The sequence below is a fragment of the Crocuta crocuta genome, unplaced genomic scaffold (genome assembly GCF_008692635.1).
Source record: "Crocuta crocuta isolate KB4526 unplaced genomic scaffold, BGI_CrCroc_1.0 scaffold52, whole genome shotgun sequence".
NCBI lineage: Eukaryota > Metazoa > Chordata > Mammalia > Carnivora > Hyaenidae > Crocuta > Crocuta crocuta.
In genome coordinates this window covers 476,087-490,579 of record NW_027528617.1, presented here as the reverse complement: position 1 = coordinate 490,579, position 14,493 = coordinate 476,087, and the positions used below count along the sequence as shown (strand labels likewise).

The 14,493-nt window shown below is 37.3% G+C and overlaps 1 protein-coding gene across 1 annotated transcript; it reads left to right on the top strand.

Moving 5' to 3' along the window:
* Window positions 1–13,148: 13,148 nt before the first annotated feature.
* LOC144224141 (small ubiquitin-related modifier 1-like) lies at window positions 13,149–13,451 on the top strand. The gene is made up of 2 exons (XM_077754997.1): window positions 13,149–13,302; window positions 13,351–13,451. The coding sequence occupies exons 1-2, from the start codon at window positions 13,149–13,151 to the stop codon at window positions 13,449–13,451; spliced, it is 255 nt and encodes an 84-aa protein (XP_077611123.1).
* The last annotated feature ends 1,042 nt before the right edge of the window (window positions 13,452–14,493 follow it).

Genomic DNA, 14,493 nt, shown 5'->3' with positions numbered 1-14,493 from the left:
CTTCATCTACTCTGTTGTTGAACTCTTCTTGTGTATTTTTCAATTCAATTATTGTACTTTCAGCTCTGTGACATGTGTCTGCTACTTACATTTTCTATCTCTTTGTTGAAGTTCTCACTGTTCATTTTTTCTCCCCGGAGTTCAATGAGCATCTTTATGATAATTTCTTTGAATTCTTTATCAGGCAGATTATTTATCTCCATATCATTAAGGAGATCTCCATATCATTAGCCCTATTCTCTCATTTGGAATGTATTTCTCTGTTTTAGCATTTTGGCTTAACTCTCTGTGTCTGTTTCTATATATTAGGTGAAATGGCTACCTCTACATCTTGAAGAAATGGCTTTATATAGGTAATGAAACTTCTCATTCAATGTTGCCTTAGCTTTTGGTTGCCTCTCAAACCTTTGTGATTATCTAAACTGCCTGACTGATCTCTGTATGTCCTTGTGATTGAGGATATGCCAAGATCTGTCAGTGTTACAAAGGGAGTGAACCTAGTCAGCACTTAGTTTTAGGCTGATTGGAGGCCAGACCTTCAGGCAGCAGCTTCTAAAGTATGGAAATATGCATGATCCTGTGGGGCCACAATTATAATCTGTGCTGGCCTCCAGACCAGGAGATTTGGTGAAGTGAAAGTGCAGTTGCAAAACTCAGGGCTCCAGCTGAGTGTAGAAGCTCCTTTCTAGGAGGTCTTATCAAGTTAAAGTGCGGCCAACAGGGTGTATGAAGATGGCGTCTGACTGCTTACATTCCCTGGGAGTGCCTCCTTAGGCTCTAGATGTGTAGGAAACCTGAAGCCTGCCCCTCAGGCTGAAGCTCCAGGTTAAGTGAATAGGCTTTTTTCACATAAAAGCTGGGGGTGTGTTTCAATCTGCTGTCTCTGTGGTTCCCTCGGTGCAGTGGCCTGCCAAAAACTGTCATTCTGATGGTTGCATTCCTCTTGAACTCAGGAACACCAGCCCCCTTGGCAACCAAAGCTGGGCTACCAAGGATCATTCTCCTGTGTGGACTGCAAATGCCCCCTGGCTTTAGTTAGGCAGCTGTAGAGTATAGAGGGCAAGCATGTTACCCAGCTTCGAAGAGGCAGGGAGAAAATGTCCTGACACAGTGCACTCTTGGGCTTCAGGAATGCAGTGCCTTGTCTGTGCCTGTGCACTGGCTCTAGGCTGGGTGCAGGAGAATGCTGCAACTGGTCACATTCACCGTCCCCAGCCAGGGGGCAGAAGGTTGTTACCACCACCCCCACCTCTGGCTTCAGCAGGGCAGAGGGACAGTGCCACGACCACTCACCCTCACCTGTCTGTGCAAGACAGCAGGATGAGGCTGTGTTCAAGCTGGCACACCTATGTTAGTGGGGCATATGGAGAGTGCAAAATGTGGAGTGACCCAATTGGGTAGGTGAAGGCCAGCAGCAGGGGCGATGAAAAAATTCACCCAAGGCAGAGAAAAGAAGATAGGAGTTTACTGAATAAAGTGCAAGGGAGCAACAGACAGGAAAGCAAAGGAAAGACCACCAGGAGGTAGTAGTGGGGGACTGTAGTTATGGGGCAGGGGCGGTGAGGAAGTATGGGAATGTATAGTAGTTTCCTTTCTTGGTAACTGTCGGATTGTAAGTAGCCCATTGTTCAGCTAGGGCCTATGGATAATTTGAGGTGGGTCGCCTAATGAGCCTATTTGCATCCATCCCTGTGGTGACTGTGGCTCAAGACTATTGCCCAAAAGTGGCCTCATACAAAAATAGTGTCCACCAGCACCTTTATTTCTGGGGAGAGTTTCAACTCTTCCCTATCCCTACAACAGATGCTCTTACATTAACAAATAGATCTCCTCCCATACAGTTGGAACTTTTCAAACTGTTTTGTCACTAAGTCTTGGGGCAGGTGAAGCCACACGCAAGCCCTTTGAAAAGGGAATCTCAGTTTTCTATAGTACTTTGGGTCTTTTGGACATCAGCCTCATTGGTTTCTAAGTCAGATATTTTGGGAGCTCGTCTATTCAGTGCAGATCCCAGGGCTGGGGTAACCTATGTGAGGCACCAACCCCTTGCTCCTTCGTCAGAAGCACTAGAAGTAGGATCACTTCTTATTGTGCTCACTGCTCCAGGGGTGGGGTTTTAGCAAAACTGTGTCTCTGCCTCTCATATCATCTTGATATGGTCTCTATTCCTTGTTGTAGAGAAACAATTTTCAGATCCTTTGTAGAGGGACATGATCCATCTGTAGCTGTAGATTTGGTGCATCCATGGGAATAGGTAAATTCGGGATCTTCTCGAGCAGCCACATTGTGGAAGTCCCTTGGCCAATAAGTGTTTCTAGGAAAATAAAGTAATTATTTGGTGGGTTAACCTGAACTTAAAGAGTTAAGGTAGAAGGATTTATAGAACTAACTGGAGGTGATAGAAAAAGGCTTAAAATACTGACTAATGAATGTTTCAAGACAGCAACAAAAAAATGGAAGTTGTTCACCTCTGAAATATTATTTCATTATCTATAAAATGAGAATGAAATCAACTTCACAAGATTGTTGAAGATGAAAGAGACACCATATATATGACATTATTTTCTTAAATGTAAAACACTCATGAAATATTACCAGCTCTAGTCCAGGCCCTCATATTTGCTATCCATCTTGCACTCTTAAAACATTAATTTAACACTTTTTAGATGTATAAAAACTACTGTACACACATGCACATGCACACACAAACACACACACATTTTTTCAAGAGTAATATTCCTTCATTTCACAAACAAATTTACTTCTCTCTCATCACTAAGCCGCTCGAGAATTTTTTTTAAATAAGAGAGAAAATGCAAACAAATATTTCTGCAAATGAGTATATTCAGCAGCCAAAGTTTTGTTGATTAAGAAAGTTACTTCAGTAAAGTCAACCCATCCAACTAAAGCATATTGATGATTTGAAAGATGGAACTCAATGCCACAGAAGCAACAATGAAGAAGTTCTAGGTTTTGAGAGCTTAGAACTTGATGAAAATCTTCAATTGTCTTGCAGCTCTGTTTTCTTATGAGGCTCAATAAAACAGATAAATAACATTCAGAAATGGCAGGCAATTTTATTTGTTAAAAATTGATACATTTTCTAACGAAGAAATGGATACTAAAAGTCAGAAGATTGGTTTCACAGACACTGAACAGCATCTGTCTACAAAAGAAGAGAAGCTTGAGTCAAAATTTGGATTTGCAAAACAATATTTTGCTTCATGTGGTGTACTTAGGAGGTAAATCACAGCATTTGTATTCAAAATGCAGCAACCTCTGCTGTCGATATAACTTATTTTACGGCTGAAGTTTCTTGGGAGAAAGGAAATATATTCTAGGTGTAATTTAGCAGTGTGAAACTTGTTAATAATGGACCTCTCTTAATATGGGGCCCTTAATCCTACTTAAAGTGTTTTTTATTACGAGAAATGATTAAGTACAGAGCACTCATTACATTCACAACATAGTTACTATTTAAATTCAAGTCACTAAAACTGAAGTTTATATGTTGAAGGATGGCACGGACAAGATCATCCAAGTTTACAACTTGAAATGCCATACATATTTGCCATGGTTCACACTTTGTAATTCGACAAATTATTGCCTTCTTCTTTATTTTCCAAGTCTGGATCAAACATAAAAAGGAAATTTGACCTGCATTTAATGACCAATCTGGTAACAATTTTTGTCATAGTACCTGCCTCCTAGTTTGACCCAAATGTAAGACTTGACCAGCTCCAGTTGCTTCATCCTTAGTTTCATTAGCATGAAAATGCATGCATGGCAGTTAACAGATGCTGTTTATTGTATTTGTGTAGTTTTTTTTAGAGTTCTCTCTCAATCTGACTCCACAAAAAATCTGAGACAGAACTGATATAAATCCTATCAATCAAAAATGTTAACTTTGTGAAAAGTACTCCATTCCCTGATATGGTCAATATGGCATGATTAATGTTTGCCAACAGCATTTGCTAAGAAAAACTACAATTAGATGTTGTTATTAGTTTTTCTTTCTACTTGTTTCTTGTGTGATTTGCCCATTTGATCTCAGACAACTTTGCACACATAATTTGACATTGAATTATATTTAAAGAACTTTCGTATACATTTGTCAGATTTGCCTATGGATAATAGAAAAAAATTAACAATAAGATTATTACCACCAACACCCACCACTACCCTACCCCATTCCAAAATGAAGAAACAAGTTTGCCTTCTGTGAGAGAGAATACACAATAAGTACATAATGGATCTGAGGAGAAGACTCAAAGAATTTGATTGTAACCTATTTGAAGGAGTGTATATAAATGGGGGAGCAGCGTCTAGGTGGCTTGATTGATTAAGGGTCCAATTCTTGATTTCAGCTCAGGTCATGATATCATAGTCATGGGATCAAGTCCTGCATGGCGCTGCTGACAGTATGGAGTCTGCTTGGGATTCTCTCTCTGCCCACCCCCCCCCACACACACACACGTGTGCATACACTCTCTCTCTCTCAAAATAAATAAACTAAAAGAAAGAAAGAGAGAGAGAGGGAAGGAGGAAGGGAGGGAGGGAAGGAGGGAGGAAAAAGTCAAACAGGAGTTAGATCAGTCACCGAATCCTAGAATAAGAAGAAGCACAGATGTAATTACATGTCTACTATAGAATTATAAAACTAACCTCCTTTAATGCTTTCTATTTCTCAGATAACAAGACCAGAAAGAAGACCATAAGTAAAAACCAGTTCACCAGTTGCTTTGTTCACTGTAAAGCAACACACTAGTATTCTGCTTTTGCATTTAAGAAGTCTTCTGAGAGCATTGTTGCCAGGAATCTCAGGCCAGTGAAGCTTCTGAGTCAGTCAGGAAGGGGACAGACCACGATTACACCATTTTTGCTGACTCTTGAGAAACAGTCCACTTGTTTTCTTGGTGAAAATCTAACTTCACTCTTTGATTTTTCACTCAAGTTTCTTCAGTGCTTTTATGAAGAAGTAAAAACCTCAGAAAACTAATTTCTTATACTCCCTATGTATTAATCCCAGATTGCATTCAGTAAAATTGACTGTTTCGCAAACCAAGGTTTCTGAAATTTAGAGGAGGTGACCCGGCAAGGAGGGTTGTATTTTGAAATGATGACTGGAGTCCTCCAGCATGACACTGTGACAATGGATCAGGAAAAAAAAAATGGCATTTTATATTTCCCCAAAATCACTCTTCATCTTTTCCAAAAGGCTTTGGCTTTTGGTATGCAACTGTAAAGACAATTAATAACAACAGTGATCATATAGCTAATATCTGTAGATCTCTGAAATTCGCCAATCATCTTGATAAGCCTCCTATATACTTAATATACATTTAACATATCCATGTATTTATATTCATTTAATCTTTGCAATAATCCCATGATATAGGTATTATAATCTTTCCCATTTTGTAATCAAGGATATTAAATTTTGAGTGCATCAGTAATTTACCCAATATTATACAACTAATGAATGATGAGGCTGGAATTTTAACAACAAGTCTTTACAAATCCATAAACCATGGACCACTAACCTATATACTGCCACCAACAAGTGCATTTAAATCATTCCTTTTTTTATTTTTTTAATGTTTTATTTATTTCTGAGAGAGAGACAGACAGACAGACAATGTGAGCAGGGGAGGGTCAGAGACAGAAGGAGACACAGAATCCAAAGCAGGCTCCAGGCTCTGAGCTAGCTGTCAGCACAGAACCCTACACAGGGCTCAAACCCAGGAACCATGAGATCATGACCTGAGCCAAAGTTGGACGCTTAACCAACTGAGCCACCCAGGCACCCCTAAATCATTCTTGAATCTATTGATAATTCTTCTCAGAAGATTCTCACCACAATTTTTGCAATCATTGTATAAATACTATTCCTGTTTATTTATCTTAAAATTTCCTCCTTCAGAAACATTTCTTATTTTTAAAGTACTGGAAACACTAACTGCACATATCTTCACATGAGGATATGCAGTAAAACATGAGTAAAATAATATGAGTAAATAATATTTACTTATCCTTTTTTTTTTTATCAGACTGAACGCACTTTCCCAGTTTAGTTGTGTTATAGACAGCCTCCTCTAAACAATTCCTGGATCTTTGCTGCCTTTCCAGTCTATTCTTTACCAGCACAGCAGTGACCACAGCAAATAATACTTTACATGCAAATAACTTTGATTTTTGCAATATGTTTTTCCAAATATAGAAAAATGTGAAAATGAGAAAACTTGCAGGTGTGTGGACACTTGCCTTACATGTTTATAAGGTCATCAGTGTAGAAGAGGGATTAGGTTTGCTTTATATAGTAGAAGGATAACTGTTAAATAGAAAAGGGGATATTTCCATTCAAAAGCAGGAAATTCTTTGTAATAAAATGTTCTAGGAGTCCAGTATTTTTGGCTCCAAGGAACTGAGTGCTAGATGCTTCCAAGCAGAGTTGGGGAACGTTTTTGTACAAAAATACAATCCTGAAACTACACTGTCTCTAAGGCCTGTTTGATTCCAATACTCTCTAATTCTTTCTGATGACACTCAGCTTCTCCCACGTATAAGATCCAATGGTTGATGCCTTTAAATCATTTTAGAATAACTGATATGTGTAATGAATAAATTTGGTTTGGAAAAAAATGACGGTTCTTAAATTACTAACTGCCCACAACTTAAAAGTAATAGAGCTAACTTCAATAATGTAGAACAACTATTCTTCCAGATGGGTCTCTGTTGAGTAGCCTTATAGATAAGAACCGTGTTATCTTTTATCTGATCTGGCACTTATTTGTTGAAGTATTGTGCTATTGCTAAGGTTAATATCTGGTGATATAAGAAATTTTTAAAAGCATAATTCTTGTCTTAAGGAGGCCAAGAAGCTTGATGAAGATATAAAAATACCAATACCAAAAGTGACAGGTGTAAGAATAAAGATCTGCATAAAGACCTCCAAGAGCCCAGAAGATGCAATAATGTCTTCACAGCTCCTTAACCTGATGCTAACAATTATTTAAAAATATTAATTAACAGGAAAATTAAGCCAATTGTTGTTATTGATTTTCTTCTTTTTTTTTTTGACATCCTGCCTCCTCTTCCTCCTATTCACCAGCTATTTCTTTTATTATAAATCCTGACTTCATCATATAATTTTATATTGCCTTGAATAATAATAATCACATTATGAAGATAATTTTTGACCTGTTTTCAAATTTCTTTTTTTCCCCTTTCAAGAAATTGATTTTTCGGGGCACCCGGGTGGCTCAGTCAGTTAAGTGTCCAACTTCGGCTCAGGTCATGATCTCATGGTTCGTGGGTTCAAGCCCCACGTCGGGCTCTGTGCTGACAGCTAACTCAGAGCCTGGAGCCTGCTTCACATTCTGTGTCTCCCTCTCTCTCTGACCCTTCCCTGCTCACGCTGTCTCTCTCTCTCACTCAAAAATAAATTTAAAAAAAAAAACATTAAAAATTTTAAAAAAAGAAATTGATTTTCCATTTTATTTTGAATTCAGAAATACTGTCAATCTCATTTTATCATATAGATATTTAAACTCTAATACTCCTGAGAATTGAAGTTCTAATCTTAAATGTATTGTTGTCATGCCTGACAATAACAATGACCCTCTAAAAAGGTGGCACAAGCTTTAGTTAAAATCATTTTAGATTTCTACACATTAGTAGATTTTCTCTCCACATTTTTGTTGAATAGATCTTTCCTTCATCCTTATCCTTTCCACATGGGCAGAAGATGACAAATCAAGGTTAAGGGTGTAATCCACAACTATAAAGCAGGAACTAACTGGCCCTCAACCATATGATACACATGCTTTAACCTGCAACACAAACCAAATTCAAGAACATATTTTATCATAATAAGTATTTCCAGTGTCAGACCACCTAATAAAGTTGTCTGAAAATCCTGAGTTGATGCCATCTGTATCACACATACCTGATCAGAAGAATCACCCAATAGCATTCGATTGCAAGCCCTCCCCTCTAAAGAGCAAGATAGAGTAGATCAGAGATGAGATCTAAGAATTTTTTCTTAGAATAAAAATCTGAAGCAATCCTAACAATGAGCAAATTTAAGACAGCTTTAGCATATCACCATAAGTCATTGTCATTTACTACATATTTAATTAACTTGCAGACTTTGTGATATATTTCACTAATGATCTAATCCAATCCATGCCTCTTCCTGACAGCAAATACTCAGAGTATGAAAGACATTCCAAAATAAATGGTGTGTACCTTTCTATATGTTCCCTTTTAAGAAAAATCGTTATTGGATAACATAAACAAGGAAGAGTTATTTACAGCAGTATATACAAATCTGAAAAAGGAATGGAAACATTATACAAAAAAATGAAAAGAAATAACAAATATGCATTAGCCACAAACTTTAAACCCAACACTAATTAGATATACTCAGAATTATACTCTCCTTCCCTGACCAACACTCACAGTTTATTGTTTGTAGCTGCAGGATTTCAGATCCTTGTAGCTGCTGGGCACGTAAACATTCAAACAAATTTTCGTCAGTACATTTCCATGCATCTAGAATGCCCCATTCTCAAATCAGGACCCCTCTATTTCTTTCCAAATCAAAACTTTCCCAGGCCTTCAGCGCTCTTATTTTTGGAGACCTAACCCCATGTTATAGGAAACATATTAAAATGATGCCTCAATCACAAGGAAGTATAATTTTTCTATAAATATATTTTAAGATTGTTATAATCTGCCTTTTGACATTATTTGGCTGCAGAAAACTAATTTAAGTCACAGCTGGCTATGATTTCTCAGCAATTACCATGCATGTTTTAGGATTCTTCAATAGGAGAAAAATGTCACCTACAAATTGTTTTCAAATGCAGGAATTTTTTAAATAATAAAACTGAAGATTAATAAATAGCAGATATTTTATTGAATATTAATCTCAAATTTGCAACTCCTCTTCCTATTTAGGATAGAATAAAGTGTTCGTTTTGTCTTGTTTTGGGTTTAAGATATCAAACAAGTAATAGGCCTCTGAAAAAAATCAGAGGCCTTGTAGACTGTCCCTATAGTGTCTAATGACTCTGCCCCATTCACAGTATGAAATAAACCAATTCATCCGATGTCCCTCCTTTCACTATTTCACGTCCATTCCAGAAAATCTGCACCTTTGGAGTAAGTAAAATAATGCTTTTGGTGTGATCAGATTGGAGCACCTAAGAAAAACAGGTTTGAGAGAGGATTTTGAAAGTGTCATTTTTGTCCAGAAATGGTGAACAAATTTTTATGGTGTTATTCGGGGGTCTGTTGCTCTTTTCTAAATCATACAGAATTGTTCTAGATAGGCCTTTCTGCTGTTGCTTTCTGTGTCTACATGTCAGTTGCATTGCAAGGAACCTACTGAGAACAGCAAGCCAGTATGAATATAATCAGAGTCATTTAACTTGCTAACTCATCTTCTCAAATGATAGCTACATATACTGGTGAGCCTGTTAGGACTCTGTTCCTGTGTGCTTATGTGCACAATTAACTTTCAAAACAAAGCATTGAATATTTCTGAAAGACATCTAAGAGTAACAATTCTCTGTCACTATGAATCAATTACCATCCTGGGAAACGAGGAACCAACGGACTCAAATCCTGAGTTGGATAAAGAATTTCATTGTTCTCACTTTTAGTTTGACAATAACAGTTAGGTCTAGAAATAACAGCACACCAATAGAACACTCCTTTCTCAATATTTGTGTCTGAGTCAGCAGCCTAAATGCTGACAATATTGCATGCAATTCTGCTCTGTGAAGATCTGCAGACTTAACTGTGTTTAGGTAGCTCAGATAAGCTTTAAATAAGCATCTGAATTTCTGGGTACTTATGGAAAATGAACCAAATTCCTCTCCTTTTGAGATTCACTTATGTCTGATTCTAATGCATTCATGTAGGAATAATAGTTCTTGCTTTACATACCTAAGCTTACCATTAATATTAAACAATGAATTTAATGTTGTCAGCCACGTGGGCCTTCATTCATTCCAGTGAACAGGAATCTTTTGTGTTTATTTTATTTCCAGCTGGTAAAATGTTACGTTATTTGCTTTTTCTTAAAACAACTGCTGTTTTCCTCTGGGGAATTGAGGCATGTCATGGAAAAGTGCAATCATGATTCCAACAGACTGCATGATATAAAAACCATAAAATTGTACATAGTGTCGGGATGTGGTAATGTAACAGCCGAAGAGGCTGCTGGGGACAGGCTTTGTTTTCCTGGTCTCATTAAAATCCAGTTACTGCTTCCATTTGTTTATATATTGGATTCCTGTTAACATTGATTATATGCTGTTACTGTCTTTTACTAGATTAAACTTGCAAGTCGAAAAGTTGAACACCACTAAGAGTATTTATTTCCTTATATTTGGTTGGTTTGTAATTAGGATCTACCACCTACTTGGGAAGCATATTTGGTTCATGAGCCCACAGGACAAGTTTCTATAAAGGGTGTTCTCTGATTCCTTGGAAAAAGTTATCAATATATGGTCCCCTTTCTAAAAATCAAATAAATAAGTAAATAGTTACTGATACAGTTAAGCTTAGCAACAGCATAAACTAATTTAAAATAAATTTTAGAGCCAGATTTTTTAACCTTCAATACAGGTTTACCACTAAAAAAAAAAGAAGGCAAAATACTGAAAATACCAAATGTTTTAACCTTCTACAGTCTTCCAGGAACTGCAATACATGCTTGTATCCATACTGTTTCATTTCATCCTCATGTCCTCACACAGCTCTTTGAAGGAGATAATTTGCCCCCTTCTTTCTATAGATGAGGAAATTCAGGTAAAGAGTGGTTAGGTTACCCGCCATGATCACACAGATATGAAACAACTGAACTAGGATCTGAATCTCTTCTCTATCATTTAAAAGATTTTGCTCATATGCTGGTGATGATCTCAACACAATAAAGTATGCAAACTTGTTTATCACAAACTCACTTTCCAGCTTCTGCAGCTCCACCTGGTGTCAAAGTTCACAGTTTTTCCTTCTGCAAACGGTGGGCTTAGATCCCTTCAGCTCTTCACTTATTAACGTTCACATCTATAAAATGGGATCGTGTATACCCACTTCAGTGGGCTGTTGCAAGATTACATAAGATGATAAATGCAGTGTCCATCAGACCATCTAACACATATTCGGAACTGTTTTTCCTTTGCCCCTTATAATTCTGTCTCCCATCCACTAAATAAGAGAAAGTTCTAACTGCTCTTTCTAATCTTCCTTTACTTAGTGCGTCCTATCCCAACATCCTCTTGAAGAGTAACGGAGAAAGAGGGTTCTTTCCTGCTGCAAAGGGATGTCACAGAAATGTATGAAACTTTTTAATCTTTTATCAAATAGAACATTTTCAGTCACTTTATTAACTCACTTATTAATTATTAATTATATTATAACTCATTACAATTAATTATAATTCACTTATATAATTAATTAATAATCACTCTTCTGATTAACAGCTTATTTGTATAAGATAAAGTATACCTGGAACCTGAACAGCCTATTTATAATACTTTCGATGGCCTATTTTCTTACTCCAGAGCACTCCATTCCTTGCAACCATAAACTTCTGTTGTGTCTCCCAGCAAAACGCCAAACTCACATCAGTGATATCTGTCCAGAGAAATGAGGGTCTCTGAAGAAACCACACCAGAGTGACTTGCTGCTACTCACTCTATTCATAATGTCTCACCTCAGCAAAGTGTGAAACCCCAGCTACACACTTGTACTTGACGGCATCCATCTTCATCGCACTTCCTCCAGATAGAGCAGACAATGAGTCCTGCTAAGACTCTTGAGTCACTCCTGCCCCTCAGTTTCTCTGGGATCTTACTCCATGAGCCATCAGTAGCATATTAAAGTTTTTCTCAGTTTGAAGATAGATAGACAGATAGACAGACAGATAGATGATAGATAAACAATAGATTGACAGATGATCAACAGATAGTGAATGAATGGATAGAAATAACTCACTTGATTCTCATACTCTTGGAAATACAGTACGATCTATCGCCTCATCTTCGCAACTTAATCTTGAAGAGGCACTATATTCTGAAAGCTGTAGTCTCTATTCCTCATTTTCAAGTCATTTCTCAACCCACTTCCAGGGTCTTTTTGTCCCCACTTAACTTTTAGCATAGGAAATCTCCAATGACTTTCTTAGCTGCCAAATCAGTGGATACTCTTTTATAACCATTGTTTAATTGACATGTCAATGATTTCTTCCTGGAAATGTCTACCTTTCTGCAATTTCTAAGATTTTGAGTAACCTCCTTTCTTTTTTCTTTCTTTCTTTTTTTTCTTCTTCTTTTCCTCTGTTCACTGCTGCAACATTTGTGTTTCTCAGTGTCCTGTCATCAGCTCACTGGTGAACTCATGTTAAATGTTTTCTCTGATTGTCCTCATTCATTCTTGTGCTTTCAACTAGTGTGATCATTCCCAAATATATTTGTACTCACAAAGATCTGTATGTATGCATGAAGTTATATGCAAATGTACATAGGAATGAGTATATGTGTATGTGTGAATATGTGTCAGTACACACACACACAAACAAAACAAAAACCTATCAATATCCGTAGATGTCTCCATCCAGTCCAGCTGTTTTCCCCACAGTTTGAGAATCATGTATTCAACTGGCTTCTAGAGATCTCTCCCTACACACCCTATGAAGATGTAAACTCAATGCTTTACAACTGAACATATTTTTTTCTCCCAGATCAGTGCTACATTCATTAAGATCCCTAAATCAAAAACTTCAAATTCATCTTTGACTCTTTTACTATATATTTCTAATCAAACACAGAGTCTTACTAGTTTTATTCAATAAATATTTTTTCCTCTACTGGCCTAGTTTAGAAAAATATCGTGACTCAGTGGGATTACTAAATCTCCAATCCAATTATTATCTCCAAATGATCCAGCATCTGGAAAACACCTAACCTGGAAATACCCAGATCACTTGTCTACCTAAAAATCCTACGTGGCTCACAGGCCAGTCAAATAATCAAGGTCCAGGGGAAGGGAGAGGGATTTGTAAATCCTGGAGCAAGTTTCTGCCTACCAGAGGCTGCTGCTATGCAGAGTCCCTGGGGGAAGCCACCATCACTATGTCTGATCAGGAAGCAAAACCTTCAAATGACAACTTGAGAGATAAGAAGGAAGGAGAATACATTAAACTCAAAGTCATTGGACAGGATAGCAGTGAGATCCACTTCAAAGTGAAAATGACAACACATCTCAAGAAACTCAAAGAAACATACGGTTAAACACAGGGGCTTCCAATAAATCCATTCAGGTTTCTCTTTGAAGGTCAGAGAATTGCTGATAATCACACCCCAAAAGAACTGGGAATGAAGGAAGATATGATTGAAGTTTATCATGAACAAACAAGGGCTCACTCAACGATTTAGATATTCTTTGTATTTTTTTATTTATTCTCAATCTTTTTTAATTTTCAAAAATAGTTCTTTTGTGTGTTCAACACAGACTGGAAAAAGATTTTTAAAAATGCGAGTGTTCATAATAACTTTCTAGTTGGCCTTGAAGTTCCTGCATCTGATTGCCTCACTCCTGGACTATGACTTTCAGTGGGAGATGGAAGTTTTTCAGAAAACCAAACTGTGAAAAAATGACCTTTCCTTAACTTAAAGCTACTTTTAAAATTCGAGGGTCTGGACCAAAAGAAGAGAAATATCAGGGGCACCTGGGTGGCTCAGTTGGGTAAGCGTTCAACATTGGCTCAGGTCACTGTCTTGCGGTTCATGAGTCCAAGCCCCACATCAGGGTCTCTACTCTCAGCCCAGAACCCACTTCAAATCCTCTGTCTCCCTCTCTGTTCTTCCCCTGTTTGTGTGCTCTTTCTTTCCCTCTCAAAAATAAATAAACATTAAAAAAAGAGAGAGAGAAGAAGAAAACTATCAGACTGGAGTCAAGACATCTGTCAAGAGACAGTGAGAGTGAAGACTAACTCCAAAGATGGCTTCACTGAAGGGAAAGCACTTTAAGACAAAAGAAAAGTCTTGTCAGAAGATCCCAGAAAAGTTCTAATTTTCATTAGCAGCTAATAAAGTTATTCATGCAGAAGTGTGTTCACCAGAACCCAGCTCTTTTTTATTTTATTTGTGTCTTCTGGCCGGGAATATGGGTTTTAGATGGACATTTTCTGTACCACCTTCATTAAAATAAATGAACGATTTGTAAAAACCATTAAAAAAAGGACCAAAAATTTTTAAAAACCCTAAAAATCAAGGCTTATTCTCTGCAACTTCTTTTACCTCATCTCTCCAAGGTGTATTGAACTCAAGGGGCCCCAGCTTTGGGGGGGCCTGAGGCAACTACAATGTGGAGAGGGAACCTCTTAGAAAAGAAAAGAAAAGAAAAGAAAAGAAAAGAAAAGAAAAGAAAAGAAAAGAAAAGAAAAGAAAAGAAAAGAAAAGAAAGATCTAAAATTAA